Source organism: Cucumis melo, chromosome 1, assembly GCF_025177605.1.
Source record: "Cucumis melo cultivar AY chromosome 1, USDA_Cmelo_AY_1.0, whole genome shotgun sequence".
NCBI lineage: Eukaryota > Viridiplantae > Streptophyta > Magnoliopsida > Cucurbitales > Cucurbitaceae > Cucumis > Cucumis melo.
This window is the reverse complement of record NC_066857.1, coordinates 14299319-14321009: the sequence shown is the minus strand read 5'-3', so window position 1 is coordinate 14321009 and position 21691 is coordinate 14299319. Positions and strand designations below refer to the sequence as shown.

The 21691-nt window shown below is 35.9% G+C and overlaps 2 protein-coding genes across 2 annotated transcripts; one reads left to right on the top strand and one right to left on the bottom strand.

Moving 5' to 3' along the window:
• The first annotated feature begins 570 nt into the window (after positions 1-570).
• Positions 571-20113, top strand: LOC103490177 (uncharacterized). The gene is made up of 7 exons (XM_008449567.3): positions 571-1825; positions 18426-18545; positions 18634-18893; positions 19063-19194; positions 19270-19462; positions 19559-19910; positions 20013-20113. The coding sequence occupies exons 1-2, from the start codon at positions 954-956 to the stop codon at positions 18454-18456; spliced, it is 903 nt and encodes a 300-aa protein (XP_008447789.2). The 5' UTR covers positions 571-953; the 3' UTR covers positions 18457-18545; positions 18634-18893; positions 19063-19194; positions 19270-19462; positions 19559-19910; positions 20013-20113.
• LOC103490176 (sufE-like protein 1, chloroplastic/mitochondrial) lies at positions 7470-8940 on the bottom strand. Its single transcript, XM_008449566.3, has one exon. The coding sequence runs from the start codon at positions 8765-8767 to the stop codon at positions 7730-7732; it is 1038 nt and encodes a 345-aa protein (XP_008447788.2). The 5' UTR covers positions 8768-8940; the 3' UTR covers positions 7470-7729.
• Positions 20114-21691: the final 1578 nt, after the last annotated feature.

Below are 21691 nucleotides of genomic sequence, written 5' to 3'. Positions count from 1 at the left end.
AATAATTGTTTAAGATACTCTCGAGTTAAATTTAAACTTTAGTTGATTATGTTTTAAGTATTAAAAGAAATAATTATAAGTATATATATAATAGAACTATAGATTTATAAAATCAATTTTCTTTTATTTTTTTTAAATGATAAAATTTAAAAGGTTTGATCTAGGTAACCTATTTTTAAAAGTAGTTTTAATAAATTAATTTGTAATATTTTTTGTTTTTAAAAGTAGTATTAATAAATTAATCTGTAATATTTTTTGTTTTAATAAATTAATTTGTAATATTTTTTCTGTATAATTCATTTTTAAAGTGTAATCAATTTCGTTTTAAAGTGTAATCAATTTCGACATAGTTAACTTAGAAGAGTTAAGTATATTATGCACTTGTGGCCAAACTGTAGCCATGATTTACAAGTGGGGTGGGTTTCGAGAAAGTTCGAAATATCACTACAATTTGTAAAAAAAATTTGAAAAGTAAAATTTTTTGTAAAGAAAGTATTAATTTACCTGTATAATTTATGCACTTTTTCAAAAAATAATAAGAATAACAATAAAAACTGTTCAATATAGCCATCAAGATTACATGTGGAATACATCTAGAAATATACAAATGGCTGTCCCCTTTGAAGTTATAGTTGGAGGGAATTGTGATTCCTAAAGCTGAAGTTATTCAATTCAAACAAAGACAACTATTTGGTTCAACTTTATTTATTTCATCTTTTACGACACTACCCTCTTTCCCCAATATCAATAAACAGCTCATTGGACCCACACCCTTTGTCAAAAGCTTCTTTAGTTCCTTTTTTCTTTTCTTTCTTTCCTTTTTTTTTTCTTTCTTTCTTTCTTTCTTTTTTACTTGAATCACTTGACAATTGATTCATATAAACAATTTGGTAAAGATATCAACTTTCATCTTCCTCTTTGAGTTTGAGGATTCTCATTCAGCTTTAGTTCAGATGCCTCGTCTATATCCTCCTCCACCGCCACCACCACCATCACCACCCACTTCCATAGCTCCACCAGAAAGTTCACCGTCCAGCGGTGCTTCTCTACCAACAGCTAGACCATCCCCCGCCTCAGCAGCAGTTGCTCAAGCATCTACCCCAACTCATGCTTCATCTTCAAGAGAGGCAGAGTTGGCTTCTTTGGATCAAATAATCGTACAAAATCGAGCTACGAAACCACACACTCCACTGCTAAATACAAACCATACAGATTCAAGTAAGTACAGAAAGCCACAATTACTACAGCAAGCTCGGCCACGACAAACAAATCCAATTATATGGTGTTTTGCATTCCTGTGTCTAGCTTTTAGTCTTCTCCTTATCTTCCTTGGAATTGCTACTTTGGTCATTTTCCTGGTTGTTAGACCAAGAAATCCTTTGTTTGATATACCAAATGCAAGCCTCAGCACCATCTACTTTGATGCACCTGAATATCTAAACGGAGACTTCACCATTCTCGCAAATTTCACCAACCCGAACCACAGAGTCGATGTGAGATATGAGAATGCTGACATAGAGCTTTTTTTTGGGGATAGACTCATAGCAACTCAAGCAATCCAGCCTTTCAGTCAAAGAAAAAATGAAGTAAGATTACAACCTGTTCACTTGATATCCAGCCTAGTTTTCTTGCCACAAAATTTTGGGTTGGTACTTCGTCGACAGGTACAGAACAACAAAATTGTCTATAACATCAGAGGAACTTTTAGGGTCAAAGCTTCAGTGGGTATCATTCATTACTCTTTCTGGTTGCACAGCCGATGCCAGTTGGTTATGACTAGTCCGCCAACCGGCATTCTAGTTGCTCGGAGTTGCAAAACCAAGAGGTGAAGAAGCAAAATTATATATACACACATATATATTGTACACCTTCTAAATTATCTCTGTGTGCAATGTCCAAATCACAGTTCTGGATAAAGTCTGAAAGATCTAAAATATCAATTAAACAACATTCATCTTGTTTGACATGGTTTAAACCATTTTTTTTTCTACATTCTGAAACTCAATGCAAGGAAATTATTGGGTCAAATAGGATTTGTGTGTGAGCCTTCTTCTCTTCCTTAACAACTAGATATGTGAACCTAGGATCAGCTCAGCCAACATATAGACTCCAAAAACACAACTGAGGAAGAAAAATCTTCAGTTTAATAACTCTGCCCAGTTGCTGTAATTTAGCAATATCAATTTGACATTTTAGTTTGTAACAAATAACAACAGTCTCATCTTTGACCCCATTCTTCTTTCAAGTTTCATGACCAAATAGCCCCCATCAGTGCCTAAAGGGAAATATCAAATATGTGTGACTTGTGAGTATCAACCAAATATCCCTCTAGGATTCTCTGCCAATCACTTTTTAAATTTTGATACGAACTGCTTTTCCTCAAACTGACATCTTTTCATGTATGTATTTACCTTTATAACTATGGACTCTAGGATAGCTAACTGCTACAGAACATTGTCCAATTCTACCAAATTTGCTGCTGGGAATCAAATAAAATTATTACGTACCCTATGGCTACTATGATTCTAAAACTTAAAAGCATCTAGATTTATTGCTTTTTAGTTGTTCCCTTGGCTGATAATCTAATACCACTATTGAAAGTAGAGACAAAGAACAGGGAGAAAAACCACGGTGCTAATAATTTTATTATTTTCCAGTACTTATAGAGTTACAAAGGAAAAGTATTTATAGACAACACAAGCCTAATTAACTGAATAAAAATAGGGCAAAGTAAATAATGTAACTACCACAGCCCATTATCTCTAACACTCTCCCTCAAGTTGGGATGTAATCGTCATCAATACCCTACTTGCTAACACACAAATCAAAGCTTGGTTTGAGGAGCTCCTTTGTGAGGATATCAGCAATCTGTTCGCTTGAGGATATGTAAAGAATGCAAATGCTACCATCGTCAAGCTTCTCTTTGATGAAGTGCGTCAATCTCCACATCTTTAGTCTTATCATGTTAGACTGGGTTATTGGCAATATTAATGGTTGTCTTGTTATCGCAGAATAGCTTCATAGGCACCTCATAGTCTTGACAAAGATTAAACAACACCTTCTGGAGCCAGGTCTCCTCACAGATCCCCAAACACATAGCTATGTATTCGGCTTCAGCCTGCTTCTAGCCACAACTCCTTGCTTCTTACTTCTCCAAGTAACAAGATTGCTTCGAACAAAAGTACAATATCCTGAGGTAGACTTTCTATCAACAATAGATCTTCTCCAGTCAGAATAAGTAAGTTTCAACACATCTTCCATCGATCTTTCTAAATCTTATACTTTTATTAGGAGTTGCTTTTAAATACCTCATACTCCTGTTAACCGCCTCCATGTGTTCCTCATAAGGTGCCTACATGAACTGATTGACAGGGCTCACAGAATAAGACATGTTAGGCCTAGTGTGAGATAAGTAAATCAGCTTTCCCACCGAGCGTTGATATTTCTCTTTATCAACAAGAACCTTGTCACCTAAATTTCCGAGTTTGGTATTGAACTCAATGGGTGTATCAGTAGGACGACATCCCAAAAACTACATTTGCGGCCTATAATGTCCCCCATGTGTCGCTTCATGTGCCACCACCTAATTCCATCCAACCAACACCACTTCTACAGTCAAATTTGTATCCATTGCCACCCACTGATTCTACTGCAAACCCTAGTTATCATCCTGAGGTTAGGAATCCTCAAATTCACTTAACATTTGAGGTTGGTGGATCTTCGGCAAATTCCAACCTTAACGTGCAAGCTTCCTCTTCTTCTTTGGGTGTAGCTCACCAACAACTAGAAGTGCTTCAACAGCAGATTGCAGCAATTGAGGCTACCTTAGAGGCGACATCCACACTCCTAGTCATGGCTTTTGGCACGGTCTACATGATATTTTTCAAGGGAAAAATTGAACAGCAATAGCTATTTCTCATAGTATCAGAGCAATAACTGTCTCCATAAATGTCAAAAATTGAACAGCAATAACTATTTCTCATAGTATCAGAGCAATAACTTTATCTCCATGGATGTCATCTTTCTTGAGGATCGTCCTTTCTTTCCCGTTAGCCCACTTTAGGTGGAGAATGAGGTCTAACTAGGTGATTTCCTTAGAGTCTACCAATCCTACTTTTGTTATCTTACCTAGCCCAGATCCTCACAACATGATCCTACCTACGAACCAAGTTCCTTGGAAAACCTACCATGGGAGGAATCTTAGAAAGGAAGTTGGGTCTCCTACTATTTAGCCGGCTCCGATCCAAAATCTTGAATCTTCACGAGATCAAGGTATGATTGATTATGTTGACTCACATACTGACAGTAAAATGAGTGAAAGTAATAGGTCTGAGACCACTATTCTTGAAAATATAGGTGAATAGGGTAATATTGATACTGAGGTCATTTCAGATGGAAGGGGCAGTGATGATGGGAATGAGGTTAGCGCAAAAGTTACCAAGAATGGAACTAGAGAGGATTGTTTAGAAAATATCAGTAAGTATGATCCGTCTCTTGATTTGCCTATTGCACAAAGGAAGGGTACCAAGTCCTGCACAAAGCACTCTACTACTAACTATGTTTCTTATAAGAACCTATCTCCTCAGTTCAGAGCCTTTACAGCTAGTCTTGACTCTACAACAATACCCAAGAATATTCATTTTGCCTTTGAATGCTCAGAGTGGAAAACTGTAGTCATGGAAGAAATGTGAGCCCTTGAAAAGAACAAGGCTTGGGAGCTCTGCACTCTCCCTAAGGGACATAAGACTGCGGCATACAAATGGGTGCTTACTATCAAGTACAAAGCAGATGGCAATCTTTGACAGACATAAGACCAGATTAATTGCAAAAGGGTTCACTCAGACTAATGGGGTTGACTACTCCGAAAATTTCTCTCCTCTTGCAAATTTAGACACTGTTAGGGTCTTGTTGTCTGTTGCTATAAATAAAGACTGACCTCTATATCAACTTGATGTTAAGAACGTGTTCCTAAATGAGGATTTAGAAGAGGAAGTGTATATAAGTCCTCCACTAGGATTCGAAACCCAGTTTGACCATCATGTTTGGAAACTTCGAAAGTCCTTGTATGGATTGACACAACCACCAAGGGGCTTGATTTGACAAGTTTACCACCTTCATCAAGTCTCGAGGGTACACTCAAGGGCACTCTGATCACACTTTGTTCACAAAAGTCTCTAAAACTAGGAAAATCACAATTTTGATAGTCTATGTTGATAACATTGTTTTATCGGGAGATGACACCATTGAGATCCTCCAACTAGAAAAGAAGATGGAAGATGAGTTTGAAATTAAAGATTTGGGGAATCTAAAATACATCTTTGGGATGGAAATTACCAGATCTAGAGAGGGCATCTCTATATCCTAGAGAAAATACACCCTTGATTTGTAAATCGAGACAGGTATGTGAAGATGTTGTCTTGCCGATACACCTATTGAGTTCAATGCCAAACTTAAAGGTGACAAAGTTCTGATTGATAGAGAGAATTATTGGTGCCCGGTGGGAAAATTGATTTATTTATCTCACATTAGGCTTAACATTTTATATGCTATGAGTACTATTAGTCGGTTCATGCAAATTCCTTATAAAGAACACATGGAGACAGTAAACAGAATTATGAGGTATTTAAAAGCAACTCTTGGTAAGAGGGTGAAATTTAGGAAAACTAATAAAAGGTGTATTGAGGCTTATACAGATTTGACTGGGCAGAGTCTATCAATGATAGAAAATCTACCTCTGGTTATTGTACTTCTGTGTGGGACAATCTCATTACTTGGAGAAGTAAGAAGCAAGAGGTTGTTGTCAGGAGCAGTGCTGAAGATGAGTACAAAGTCATGAGTTCGGGAATTTGTGAGGAAATTTGGCTCCAGAAGGTGTTATCTGATCTTCGTCAAGACTATGAGGTGCCTATGAAACTTTTTTGTAATAATAAGGCAACTATCAGCATTGCCAATAACCCGGTCCAACATGACAGAACTAAACATTTGGAGATTTAGACACTTTATCAAAGAGAAATTGGACAGCAGTAGCATCTGCTTTTCTTACAGATCTTCAAGCCAATAAATTGCTGATATTTTCATGAAAGGGCTTCTCAATCAGAGTTTCGAGTCTTGTGTTAACAAGTTGGGTCTTTTTGACATTTATGGCCCAACTTGAGGGGGTGTTAGAATTAGCAGGCTTGTTATATGTTGAAAGCCCAAAAATTTTATAGTCTTTTTGTTGTCCTAATTATCTTTCATTGTTTTAATTAGATTTCTATTGCCTATAAAATAATGCTCCGTGTATCATTAGTTTCATAAGAAAATAATAAAAAAGATTTGCACCATGGTTTTCCTCCCTAAACTAGGGCTTCCATATAAAACTTGTGTTTGTTCTTCGTCTCTACTTTCAATAAATAAAAATTGAGGCTCACATCTCATATCACCTCATGCCAATGCCTCACCTCTTCAAGGAGAAAAGTGTTGAGGCAATCTTTAGACTTTTATAACATTGCTAGTGATTGAACTTTGGTGTGAAAAAAAAAAAAGGACTCCCTCACCCTCCACTAGTCATATTTAACAAGATTACACCCACTGGATGGAGAGTGCATGGCAAGATATAGCTCAATCTTAAATTCAAAAACATTTTCCAGGATAAATGGATAGAAATATAAAAAACACGATCTCAACTCTAGGCTTGAAGAAAACCTGGAAGAAAATACTATGCTCTAAAACCTATGAAAACCCCAAATCTAAACTGAAGAGATTTACTTCACAAGAAGATAAAGAGAGCACCAAGAATTCATTGAAGGATCAAATCAACTGATCTTTTTACTTTTTGGTTAAAGAAACAGCTTCAATGATTTGAGAAACAAAGGAGGAAAAACTCCACCCTAGTAGTGATTACAACCAAGCTCTCCAAATAGAGATTAAATAAAATATGGTATCAACTGATCGTCTTAATGAAGTCCATCTAAACAAGGCACAAAGTGAAACCTAATGTGGTTGAGAAAGCCAAGATTGAGAGATAATTCCTGAAGTTGAGAATTCAAACTATGCTTTTATGTATATTTCTAGTTATTTTGATGGCCTTAATGATTCATTTTGACATTGTTGACAATGTAGCCGAATGAAATTAGATTTTTCTCCCCTTATTTTGTAATGGTTTGTCTATTTAAGTACACATCTAACCTAATCCATCAATTTATCAAAATCAATCCATTGTGCACAACCTTAAGAAGTTCCACTAGACTGAAACTCCAAATTCAATTGCTAGAAATTAGAGTGGTCCAAAATCTTAAGAGTTTGCTACAGTATGGTAAAAAATCCATTTGATACTTTACCAGACTTCCTGCGAAGAAAGAAATATCTACAAGCTTGGAGACCGTAAGAAAAAAATCAAACTAAATCTTAAGACAGTATAGCAGAAGTTGTTAATCAGAACCCACACGACTGATAGAGGAATACATGATATTAGTTTTGAGCCTATGGAATGAGTCAATCACAAATTTCGTTGGTAAATTATGAGTTTTGTTCTTCATATTACAAAAGGCCCTCAGATCTTTATCTTTCTTTTTTCTATCATAATCCATAAAACAATAATATTTTACAGATCCATTAACACTAAAACTTCAAGATCTAAGCCTAACATTATGATAATAGTAACATAAATACTCCTCAGCCACAAAATAGAACTTAAAAACAGATAAAATTGAAGGAAAACCTCTTCAAAGTGAGATATGACCGATTAGCTTCAGAGTTCATCAGGTGTCTTTGCTGAGATGGATAAGGCGTGGAGTCCACTCTGCAACTCATCTTGCAACAGATTATAAATGAGCCTGTGCCTCTTCACCAAACTTTTCCCTTCAAACTCCTTTGACACAACCTTCAAATTAAAGTGAGTTTCTCCATCACTACCCCTTACCCCAGCATGCCCTGCATGCTGATAAGAGATATCTTCAACATACAATTCCACTGGATTTAGCTCTCTCTCCAATATCTCCTTTATTCTCTTCCCTCTACTTCCTAATACATCAGAACTTTGATTTCCTTTGTCCCCCAACTTCGAATCCACAACGGATTTCTCAGTATTAGATTCTGGTTCTGCTTTCTCAACAGAATAATCTGTTTGTGACGATGAAACCGCACTGCCATTACCTTTTTCAGATTCCACAAGCAACGCAAGCGCCTTCTTCTGCATCAACTTCAACATATTCAAAAACCCATTATTCCTAGAAGGAGTAAGGCTTTGTTGAAGGCCAAGAAGAACAACAAAATCAGGAGAAACCCTAAGAATCTCATCCACAGGACGATTGGAAAGGCCTTGAACGAGCAGAGCGGCGAGACCCTTGGTTAGAACAGAGTCGGAATCGGCCTCGTAAACGACGTTCTTATCGGAATCCAAATAAGCTCTGACCCAGACCTGAGAAACGCAACCCTCGACCTTGTTGGAGTTGTTTTTGAATTGAGGGTGAAGGGGTTTGAGGTTTTTGCCATAGAACATGAGCTGCTCGTACTTGGCCCTGGAATCCTGAACCGATTGAAAGAGCTTGACGATATCTTGAAGCTTGGGAGGGAGTTGTTCAATGGGTTGCAGAGGCTTGGAGGAGGAGGAGGAGGCGGCGGAAGCAGATACGGAGAGTGAAGACGGGGATTTGGAGGGTAATCTTTGGAAAGAAATGGATCGAAGAAAAGGGAAATTGTGAGAATTGAAGGGCTTAAAAAGGGTTCTTGGAGACTGAGAAACGATTGAGGATTCTGTAGTGAGTAATCGGAAGCTACGAGATGACATGGCTTCAAATTCTTCAAGCTCTTCAGCCACTCACACACTCTGCTACGGTGAAGGAAGTTTTTCGGTGGGAGAAGGAAGTTTTCTTTTTCTTTTTTTTTTTCCTTTTTTGCTTTGGCAAATCGTAAATGTAACAAAACAAGGCCGCCATTTTTTTAAAATATTTTAGGTTTGCTGTTCTATTTCTTTCATCCTTTTTGCTCTTTTTTCAAACCGTATACAAAAATAGCAAAATCTAAAAGTCATGACCGTTTAAAAAAGTAAACGGCAAATGTGATCGTTTAAAAAAGTAAACCATAAATAAAACATAGTGTTTAAAAAATCTTGAAAAAAATCATTTAAATTAAGGTAGCTAAATGTAAATGTAAACGATCATGTAAAAAAAAGTAAACGATAGCGTAAAAAAAATAAATTATCGTTTAGATTTTTCTAAAACGTATAGCAAAAGAATTAAAAAAATAGTGTACCAAATTTTGAAAGAAAAAAATTCTTAAATTTAAATGTAACCAAATATGATCGTGTAACCAAATTAAACTATAGAATTGAAAAGATAAATTGTAGTTATATCTAAACGATCACGTACCAAAAAATAACGAAATCTCAAAGATCGCAAATATATTACGTGGGCATTGTTGACAGCATAGTCGACTGGTCATTTTTGGTATTTTATACGGTGGGCCTCTAGGCTTTTTTCGTTTTTTGAATTGTTCTATACAGTGTAAATATTTTGCCGCTTTGTTATATTTTTTTTTTTATAAAAAAACCCCTTTTTCTTTTTTCTTTTTCTTTTTTCATTTTATACAAAGTAAATAACCTAAAATTTGGTTGGATAAATTTACAAGTATTTTCAAAAATATTTTAAACTATTTATAAAATATAATAAAATTTATCTACTTTTTTTTTTATAATTTATTTAGTATATTTGTTATATTTTATAAATAGTTTTATTTTTCAATTATTCATAGCAGTTTAAATTCGAAAAATAAAAACAATACATGAATTTAAATATTGGGGTCTTTTAAAAATATAAAAAAAAAAAGGCAAAGTATTTACATTATATAGAACAATTCTGAAAATGAAAAAAGGTTAGAGGCTCACCGTGTAAAATACCAAAAATGTCTCGTCAACAATGCGCGTAATATATTTGTAACGCGATTTGGTATACGATCGTTTAATTAATTGGGTACATGATCGTTTAGATTTGTCTACACGATCGTTTAGATTTAGCTACCCCAAATCTAAACCTTTTTTTTTTCAAAGTTTGGTATACGGTCATTTAGATTTGGCTACACGATCGTTTAGATTTGGAGTTGCAAAACTTATTGAAAAAAAATTCAAAATTTGATCGTTTAAATTTGGCTACACGATCATTTAGATTTGGCCACCACAAATCTAACTGATTTTTTTTTTCAAAATTTGGTATAAACGATTTTTTCAATATTCTTTATACACGATCTTTTAATTTTGGTTACTCTAATTTAAATCCCTAACCAATTTTTTCAAGATTCTTTATACACCATCTACGTAAAAAAGAAAAGAAGAAAGATGATTTTTTCAATATTCTTTATACACAATCTTTTAGTTTTTGGTTACTTTTAAATGCCTAACCAATTTTTCAAGATTCTTTATACACCACATCTGTTTAAAAAAGAAAAGAAGAAAGATGATACAATGAAAAAAAAAAAAGAAAAAGAAGAAAGAGGAATAAAAAGAAATAGATTTGGTTACCCAAATCTGAAAAAATAAAAATGGAAGAAATGCATGAGTACAGAGGAAGAAGACGATAAAAAATTACAACGAGGAGAAAAGGATGAAAGAGCAAATCTGGAATATTTAAAAAATAGCTAAATTGATGGGCTTTGTTACACGGGCCGTAAATATTTCAGTAGTTTGTTATATTTAGGAAAGTTTCCCTTAATATTGGACAATTAAAAATTCAAAATTAAATTAAATATAAAAATTTAAAATTTTAATAAATATAAAATATGAAATAAATATAACTGTTGAATAAGAAATTTTGGAACCAATCACAAATTGTTACGTCATTTACTAAAATAATTACATTTGAAATTAACTAAAAATTGACATGTATCCTAAATTAAAATCAAAGACATAAATTGGCCAATTTTGATGATGCCACATGTCTTTATTATATAATTGGATTAAATTAATTATTTTGGTTCAATTAAATATTATTTACTTAGATTAAAATTCAATTGAGCTAAAAAATAAGTTTAATTTAGCCCAATGTTATATATATGACACAAACCCATAAGGTTGAGTCCATGGGTCTAGTCCATGGATCAACTAGGCTCAAGTCCATAAAGGTCCACCAGAGAACTCGATAAATAGAGAAGTTCTCTTCATTTGTAAGGGTGGGGAGTTTTTTACTCCAAAAGGCCTAGAAAGAATTCTCCCAAAACTAGAAGACTCAAACTTCAAGAACATCACGTGCGCCGCTTCCTCAAATCAAGCGTAAACATCCAATCGAGAGAGAATTAGAGGATCAAAATCTAGAGATCGAACCATATCGCATCAAATCAACATATATACAACATCAACATAAGTTCAACTCTACGAACCAAATTTCTCTAGAAATCTCATGTGAACAAATTGGCACGTCTAATGGGACCTATTTACCTCTCATCTCTGTCTCGAAACTCAAAACAACAAACCAACTAATGGCATTAAGGAAGGTTGCATCCAAAGCTACTATTGCAAATGACACTAGACTTGTCACCCAGAGTCACCCAAAGAGAAGCATGCAAGAACAAGAACAAAGTTCTGTCCTCACAAAGAAAAGTTAGGAACAATTGATGGAATCTCTGAAAGGTGGGATCATCATTTGAGAGAATTTTTTGTTCGACAACTCTACTTCTGCTTCTGATCTATCAGAGAAAGAATCATACCTTGAAGTAGTGTCTGCCATGATAACAGATGTGACACCTGAGGTAGCCATGGTAGAGATGGAAAGAAAAATAAATTTCCTAATGAAAATTGTCGAGGAGCGAGATCATGAAATCACCGCCTTGAAAGATCAAATGAAGGCTTGTGAAACTGGTGAGTCGAGCAAAACTCATGTTGTCAAAACTGATGATAAAGGAAAATTTGTGTTGCAAGAAAACCAGACGCAACAGTCCATCTTTGCCGCCTCCCTATCAGTCCAATAACTGCAAGATATGATCACAAACTCTATAAGTGCTCAGTATGGAGGACCACCACAAACTTCTTTCATGTACTTTAAGCAATACACCTAGAGAATCAATGACCTACGAATGTTTGTTAGGTACCAACCTCCAAAGTTCCAACAATTCAATGGAAAGGGCAATCCAAAGCAACATATTGCTCACTTTGTTGAGACATGCAAGAACGTAGGATCAAGAGGAGACCAACTAGTCAAGCAATTCATTCGAAGCTTGAAAGAAAATGCTTTCGAGTGGTATACCAATTTGGAGCCTGAAGTCATTGACAGCTGGAAACAAAATTTCTCAATCGCTTTTATAGCACTAAGCGTGTCGTCAACATGATGGAGTGGACAAACACCACACAACAAAAGGGAAAGCCCGTCATCAACTACATAAACCAATGAAGAGCTTTAAGCCTGGATTGTAAAAACTAGCTCACAGAATTGTCGGTTGTGGAAATGTGCACCCAAGGAATGCACTGAGAGCTTCTTTACATTTTGCAATGAATAAAACCTCAAACGTTTGAAGAGTTGGCAACTCATGTCCATGATATTGAACTACCCATGATATGAAACTAAATATTTCCAACAAGAAAGTAAAAGATTTCTTGGTTCAAAAAATGAGAAGTGACAAGAATGAAATCAATGACACTAAGAAGATCGCAAATAGTGTCATAAATGAGTCTATGGTTGTTTATGCGACTCCTTTGAAATCTTTGTCTAAAAGGTCAGAAATAAAAATTGAAAGAAAGCATGATGGCGACAAAAAATAACACCCAACTCTCAGAGAAAGGTAGGGAAAAGTTAATCAATTTCCTAATTTTGATGTTGCAGACATGTTAGAGCAGTTGCTAGAGAATTAACTTATTCAGCTGCCAGAATGCAAAAGTCCAGAACAAGTAGGAAAAGTACATGATCCTAACTACTGCAAGTATCATCGGGTTGTTAGTCACCCTGTTGAAAAGTGTTTCATGTTGAAAGAGCTGATTCTAAAGTTAACTCGTGAAAAGAAGATCGAGCTGGATATTGATGATGTGGCTCAAACGAATCATGTTATAGTCAAGATGACTTCAAGTGTTCTTCCATCAACTCTGCTTTACGATCAAAGGGAAAATTTGATTCAATTTGGAACTTTCGAACCTATACTTGTTCGATTCCAACAAAATATCATGATTCTCAAAACAAAGAAGAGCCTGTTGAAGGTGTAGGCGAAGAATGGATAGTCGTGGCTCATCGAAAAGGGAGTCAAACAAATTTCATTCAAAAGGAGTCGCACTTCGATTAAAACCATGGAAAAGAAAGCAACCCTCATAAAAAGAAATGGAAAAGGAACAAGAAGATGTGGAAGCCTAAGCCTATCAAAGCAAAAGACAATGACTTTCTCCAACCTCGACGGTTGATAACTTTGACGAAATTCCTCCCAAGAAACTTCCTTGATGATCATCCAAAGGAAGTATTATAAGCCACTTTATGTCATGCTGTCAGCATAGTAGAAGTCGACCACAACTATGCATATTCTGAAGAAGTCGACAATTCAAATGAAATTAAGCAAATGACTTTTATCTTTGATCGTATAAAGCTTTCAACTACTCGATCTTCAGTCTTTCAAAGATTATGGCCACAAAAAAAACAAAAACCAATGTCCAACATCCACTTTCACTCAAATTTCTGTTTTCAAAAGGCTAAGTATCTCCACATGAAAGAAATATCAAGCTTCAACATCTGCTTTTGGTCATTTAAAAATGATAAGCGATCAACGTGAAAGAGAGATGAAAACTTTGAAGGTAAAATAATTTCATGAAGAAAACAATGACGATAAGATTCACAGTCGTGTCCCATCACACATGAAGAGGAAACTATTTGTTGACATAAGTACAGAAGGTTCCTTGACAGTGAAGTCAAGACTTATTATATTCACCAATTCTACAAACAAAGGAGGTAAACAAATTCTTGATGAAAATATGAGTTGCGAAACATGCAAAACTCCTTATCACAAGAGCCTAAACTGCATGATACTCCTAACCCACAAGAGCTTAAAAGGTGAATGAAAAAAAAAAAGTTGAACTACATTTTGATTTGATCTTTATATTATAAAGGGTACGTAGGTAGCATAAAGGAAACTTTAAATTCAGTCCAATAAAAAAACTCTCAAGTTGAACTACGTTTTGACTTGACCCCTATATTATAAAGGGTACGTAGGCAGCTTAAGGGAAACTTTAAGTTCAGTCTAATAAAAAAAATCCTCAAGTTGAATTATGTTATGATTTGATCTCTATAAGGGTATATAGCCGATTTAAAATAAATTTTAAGTTTAGTCCCACACAAATAAGAGTAGTGTCATGACCACATAAAGCATGGCACTAAGCAATTGATGGTGTTCATTCTCATTAAAGAATATCAATTTAAAGTTGAAGATGTCCTATTGGGGGCAATATAACAAATCAAGGAGATGTTGCACTAGGAGCAAAATAATGCAACGTTAGATGCTTATAGAGGGCATCACTCTTTTGAAGTTCAACACTCCATCTTCAAGTTTAAATCAAGTTTCTCATAATCAAATTCTGAGACTTTGTTGATGTTTCTTTAAATTCAAGTTCGAAGATTTCATCAAGGCTCATTCAAATGCAAGACTGAAGACTTCACCAATGCTTCACCGACTTCGAGGATCACTACAAGAAATCGAGATTTTTCCAACACAGCGAAAAACGTTAGGAATAAGAGGCTCTCCTGACACACCAAGTAAGACGTCAGGAGAAAAAGCTATTCCCGACACCCAGTCTAATGCATCTGGAATGACGTTGTGATATATAGATTATCTCGACACGCAATGAATGCGTCAGGAAAAGTCATCAAAAATAAGGCCAATTCCTAACGCCATGCATAGTGTATCAGAAAGGTGTCAGAAATAAGGGGTATTCCCGACGCGTTTAATGAGCATCGGGAAAAGTGGCTTTTTCTCGATGCTATAAATGGGATCTTCCGACGTTTTCGTGCTGCATCGGGAGATCCCTTATATATTCATTTCAGTTCTGTTTAAACGAAGAAAGAAAAAACTTTGGAGAGGAAGAGAGAAAAGAAGTTGTGCCGCCGATGTCTTGCCACCGTCTGCTACCATATAGGTAAGTTTAAATAAATTTATTTTTAGGTTTAGGGTTTTTTTTTAAAAAAATTGTTTTAGAATTTTGTTTTAGAATAGATTTTTTTATTATTAAATATATTTTTGTATACAATATGTGTAATATTGTTATTGTTGAATTGAAATTTCAGGGAGGTTATATTTAAATTGAAATTTAAGGGAGGTTTATCAATTGAAAATTGAAAGGGGGGTTATAGTTAAATTGAATTTTGAAGGGGGGGTTTATGGTTGAATTCAAATTTGAATGAGGGGGGAGGGGGTTATGGTTACATTCAAATTTGAAGGGAGGTTTATGTTTTGAATTGAAAATGTAATATGTGTTAAAATTTGTTTTGGCTATCACGTAGTTATGGTAGCTTGTTTGTGTTGAATAACTTTGTTTTTGATTTGAGATGACTATCCTACAATTATGGTAGCCTTTTTTATCCTGAATTTATTTTTATTTGGGATGGCTATCCTGCAGTTATGGTAGTCTTGTTTGTTTTGAATTTGTTTCTGTTTGGGATGGTTTCAAGGGGTGGTAGTAGGATAGCTTGTCAGGTAGTTTTGTTGGAAGGGGTGGGTAGGATGCGAAGATTTTTGAAGTATTTTGTCGTTAATAATTAAGTTGTGTTGGCTATTCTGCAGTTATGGTAGCTTCTTTAGTTTGAAGTTAGTTTTAGTGAAAATTTAGGGGAGTAAGTTATGGATGTGAGAGAGGGAGAGAGATATGTTTCTAATCAAACCTATTTATATTTTAGGGACTTAAACGATGGACAAGAGTTGGATGAAACTTAAAAATAAGTTCTCCCTTGAGTATAGACAGGGAGTGACCCAATTTTTAGAATTTGCCAAGTTTCACATTGATGCCTACGGATGATTAAGGTGTCCAAGCAAGAGATGTTTGAATTTAAGTTGGGACTCATTAGAGGGTATGGAACGACATCTACTGACTATTGGAATATTCCCCTCCTACACAGAATGGGTGTATCATGGAGAGTCATTAAGCTTTAGAGGTACAAAAAACTTTAAGGAAGGAACTAGTAGTAATCCTTTTGATGAAGGAACTAGTAGTAGGCAATTTAATGAAGAAGATGATATGTTTGGTATGCTAAATTATTTACAAGTCCCCATTGAACATGAAGAGGAAACAGAGGACGGTCGTTTAGAAGATGAAATGTCAATAAATGTTGGGGTAGATATAGATGAAGATAGAACAAACAATATATTTCAGAACTTATTGAATGAAGCACGTAATGAGTTGTACCTCAGTTGTTCTGAATTTTCGTTATGGAATTTTTTTGTTAAGTTGATGCATGTGAAAGTTTTAAATGGTTGGAGTAACAAGTCGTTCGACATGTTGTTAAAATTCTTAAGAGCAGCGTTTCCAATGTGTAGTAGTATTATCCCTAGTTCATTTTATGAAGCAAAATGAAAACTTCGTGACTTGGGCTTGGGATACGAGACTATTCATGCGTGTAAATATGATTGTGTATTGTATTGAAAAGAGTTTACTAATTTGCAACATTGTCCTACATGTGGTGAGGCTACGTACAAGGTTAATCATAATAGAGGAAAAAAAAATTTCCCATAAGGTATTGCGTCACTTTCCTTTGGTACCGAGATTACAACACTTGTTTGTATCGCATGAAGGGTCTGCTGACATGAGATGACATAGGAATAAACGTGTTGAAACAGATGATATGTTGAGACATCCAGCTGATGTAGAGGGGTGGAAGCACTTTGATTCTGAATATCCTGATTTTGCTTATGATCCACGGAACATGCATTTGGGCTTGGCTTCAGATGGGTTTAACCCATTTGGTCAAATGAGTACATCGTACAGTATATGGCCTGTTGTGTTACTTCCTTACAATTTACCATCATGGAAACGCATGAAAGAGACAAATTTCTTCATGTCACTGCTCATACTCGGTCCTAGATCTCCTGGTAGGGAAATTGATGTGTATCTCCAACCATTGATTGAGAAATTAAAAGAGTTATAGACTTTTGGGGTGCGTACGTATGACTCTCTTACAGGTCAGTTCTTTCAGCTATATGCAGCCTTATTATGGACGATTAATGACTTTCCGACGTATGGTGACCTATCAGGGTGGAGTACAAAGGGGTATCAGGCATGTCCTATATGTATGGGTGATAGATCGTCCTTCGGGATACGAGGTAGAATATCTTTCATGGGACATAGACGCTATCTTCCAGAGAACCACATGTGGCATAGAAATAGGCTACACGATGGAAAGGTAGAGCGTAGGACTCTTCTAGTGGTGATGAATGGGCATGAAATATTAGAACAACTAGATCATTTAGAGTTTCCAGTTATGAGTAAACATCCTCCAATACAGGATAAGAAAAGAAAGAGAGCTCTTAGTTGGATGAAGAGAAGTATTTTTTTCAAACTTTACTTACTGTTCAAGACTACTGTTACGTCACAAACTTAACTTAATGCACATTGAGAAGAATGTTTATGACAATTTGGTTGGTACGTTGTTGAACATCGAAGGAAAAATCAAGGATACCACGAATGCTCGGTTGGACCTACAAGATCAAGTGTTAGAACTGCGTGAGTCTGCAAATCTATCTAACGATTTCTTCTCACTTGCGATGGGACCATCATTTGATGTTCGTTGTTACAATGGATGCATTGTGGGTGGTTTAAGATTTCATACTGTTGAACTTGATTCTCGACGTATTAGTCAAAACAGTGGAGTAATGGTCTTTGATGAAAGCGATGCAGTAGAAGTGGCGATAATAATTTTTACGGTGTTCTAGACGAAGTGTTGCACATACAATATCCGTTGGGAAGAAATGTATGACTATTTAAGTGTCGGTGGTATGACACCGACGTAAACAAAAGTCAAAGAAGACACGTTGAAGTAGGACACAAATCTCTCAACACGTCCCATTTTTTTTGTAGCGGAGGAACCTGTAATTCTTGCGACTTAAGCATATCAAGTTTTTTACGTTGATGACTCAAAAAATGGTAGCAATTGAAAAGTTTTGCAAGTCATCTAAAATAAGCGTATATGGACGTGCTAGAAGTGGATGTTGAGAATGAGCACATTAACATACTAGAAGTTGTTGTAAGCCATCAAGTGGATGACCACATCGAGGATGACACTCTGTGCAGAATTGACGTTGATCCCACGATCGTTGAAAAATCGATTGTGCGTCATGTCACTGACGACTTCATCGACGATATAGATGAACACTTGTCACATGCAAGCAACGACGACGAATTATAGTGACAAACCATATACCCACATATTTATGTAGTTTATATATTTTGATTCTAGCTATGTGTTCGTATTTACTTATTCAATCTTTGTTTTCTATGTCCACAGGCATTATGTCATCGTCATATCCACGTCATAATTTTTTGGAGACGGACACTATGTTCCTCGAGTTTGAGGATGAGTTAGATAACTTTACGAAAGGATCATCGTTAGTGGACGATAATGCGGGTGAGTATAAGAATTTCTTTCATTTTAACTTACGATTATTTCATGTTTTTTTTCTAACATTATATGTTATTACCGATTGATTGAGTAGGGTCATCTTCTCAATAACCTGGGACTCCGACTCCTAGGATACATACGCAGTCTCGACTCTTAGAGTTGAAGCGCCACGTTGCAGTACATGGGCACATTTCGATGATGATCGCCCCTGGTATGGAGAAACCTATTTTTCCACACGTCGTTTGCTTCAGTCAGGCAATAAGCATGTGCGTGCGAAAGACATTTCTTGTTCGTTGCCTTAAGTGGGCGGACGTTGGCAGAGAATACATTGAGGTCGTCAAGGGCGACCTCTAGGTAATTAAGTCCACTATACATTTATGATTTCATTTGAAACATATCTAAGTTGACCAATCTAATGTGTTATTTTTGTAATGTGTAGCGGTTTTTTGTGCTTGATTTCAATGATCAAACAATGAATAGATTTGTTGAGCATCAGATGCTTAACACCTTTAAAACGTTTCAGGTCGACTATCACAGACACTTCAAAAAGTACAGCAACCTCGAGGAGGCTCGTGCCAACCCACCAAACATATTGGTTAGACGTCACGAGGATTGACACTTCCTCTACGATCACTACATAAGCTGTGCATTCCAGGTATTTGTCATGCTTAATTATGATTTCAATTTTTAATATGTATAAGAAATAAATAATATAATTGATTTCATGCAGGAGCAATCATGGACGAACAAGGCTGCTAGACAGAAGTAGCTTTACAATCATAGCAGCGGGTCAAAGTTGTTTTTTACAATGACAACACGAGCTTGTTGAGAAGAAAGGGGAGTCGATCGACCGTGTAGAGTTGTTTCGGGAAACACACGTTCGAGTCGGGACATTCGTATCGTAAACCACAGAGGATGTGCATGTAAGTTATTGAACCAACACTTATGCCCTTATTAATTATATCCTCTTTCGTTATATATTTTTGCGTTATCTAACTTAAGATTTAAAATTGTTGTAGAATCAAATGTTGGAACTCTAGTCCCAGCCTACCCCAGAGGGGAGTCAACCACTCTCTGAGGATGAGATATACGATCAAGTGTTGGGTAGACGACCAGGCTACTCAAAAGACCTTGGTTGGGGACCCAAGCCGAAGGCCCATAAGATAACGAGTGCAAGCAGTTCCACAATATCTGGTTCGTCGTCCACACAAAAATAGATTGAATTACAATTTAAAATTAATGAAGCTTTGGAACAGATTGAAGTGCAAGATAGAAATCATGCAGTGTTAGCTTCATAAGTGGAACAATTGCAAAAGTTGATAGAAGAGTTGACTCAGACACAGCAAGGACCCCATGATCCATAGCTTTGCGGTACGTATATATGTCTCCATTATTCTTAAGTTTTTGCAATGATAGTATACAATGAACATATGGATATATGTACTAACCTTACCTACTTTTGTATCATTGTAGGTCCCAAGGTGTAGAATGGCACTTACGAGCCTCGTTAGGAGACGTACAACTTTGTTTGTGCTTTTTTGTATTATGAGAACTACATTTTTTGTATTATGAACGCTATTAATTATGTTTTTTTTAACTTATTCGTATTAGGAATATTAAATCTTTTTTTTAATTTGTGTTTGTATTTCTTAATTTATTAATTTATATTGAATTTGTTTTAATTTAATCCAAAATATCGGGAAAAATATTTGAGCAATCCGAATGTCGTTATTTCAAAGAAAAAAATAGAGAACTTGCTTAAGCAAAATATTTTAGGGAAAAAATTAAAAATTACATATTTTTTTTTCAAAAATACATATAAAAAGAAATTCCTGACCCAACGAAACGTCAGGAATAGGATACACAAAAATGTCAGAAGAAATCATTCTCGCTGCTACGATATGAGTCGACATGAGGTCTGTCGGGAGAGGACTTCTCGACGCCGATGATTTCATCGACAAAAACAACATCGGGAGAGGTATTCCCGATGTCGTTGATTTCATCGGCAAAAACGGCGTTAGGATAAGCATTCCCAACATCGTGTTGGTCATGCATCGGGAATACCTATCTCGACGCAATTCTCTCGACGTTCGTCCCAACATCATGACAAACGTCGGCATATCCTTTTCCGACGTTTTTTTCACTTTCCTCAACATTTTTGTGCATCGGGAGTACCCCCTCTCTTGTTATGGATTCCACTGTTACTTTTCCATGTCCAAGTTTGAAGGTTTCATCGATGCATCCTCATATTCAAGCTCGAAAGCTTCATTGATGCTTCCTCATATTCAAGCTCGAAGACTTAATCAACGCTTTCTCATATGTAAATTCAAAAGTTTTGTCTTTCTTAAGAAAAAACAAACCTTCATCATTGCTTCTTCAAGCTCAAAGTTTGAAGGCTTTAGGCTTCATCGATGCATATGCAGTTTTTCCTTATCTCCAAAATGTCGATGTAGCAAACTCTGCCTCATCTCAAATATGTTGCAGTCGAGAAGATCATCATCTCAAATATGTTGAAACCGAGAAGATTGTCATCTTAATATATTGTAGTCGAGAAAATCATCATCTTAAATATGTTGCAATCGAGAAGTGCGTCATCTCAAATATGTTGCAGCTGAGAAACATCTCTAATAGGTTACAACTGAGAAGATCGTCATCTCAAATATGTTGTAGCTAAGAAGATCTTCATTTCCAATATATTACAGTCGAGAAAATTTCATCTCCAATATGTTGCAGCCGAGAAGGTCGTCATGTCAAATATGTTATAGCCGAGAAAGTTGTCATCTCCAATATGTTGCAGCTCTGAGCATGATGATGATAGTACATTTCGGCCTCCAACTCCTCAAAATGATAACAATGATGAAGCTTCGTCTCTACCTCTCCAAGTAGATAATGATCGTGCAGCTTCACCTCTGCCTATCCAAGAAAACGATGACAGTATAGCTTTGCCCCTGTCTATCCAAGAAGATGACGATGATGCAACTTTACCTCCACCTCTTTAAAAATGACGATGATGTGCAGCTCCACTTCCGCCTCTTCAAAGATGACATCGATAATGTAGCTTTGCCTCCGTCTCTCCAAAATGATGACAATGGTGCAGCTTTGCCTCCACCTCCCCAAAATGAAGATGATGCAATCTCGCCTCTTTAGAATGA

What these genes read in the sequence shown, in the direction of transcription:
- LOC103490177 (XM_008449567.3), top strand. Translation starts at nt 954, where the DNA reads ATGCCTCGTCTATATCCTCCTCCACCGCCACCACCACCATCACCACCC. An exon ending in CGGAGTTGCAAAACCAAGAG is followed by an intron (nt 1,826 to 18,425) that starts GTGAAGAAGCAA and finishes CTATGTCCACAG; the next exon opens with GCATTATGTCATCGTCATAT.
- LOC103490176 (XM_008449566.3), bottom strand. Translation starts at nt 8,767, where the DNA reads ATGTCATCTCGTAGCTTCCGATTACTCACTACAGAATCCTCAATCGTT.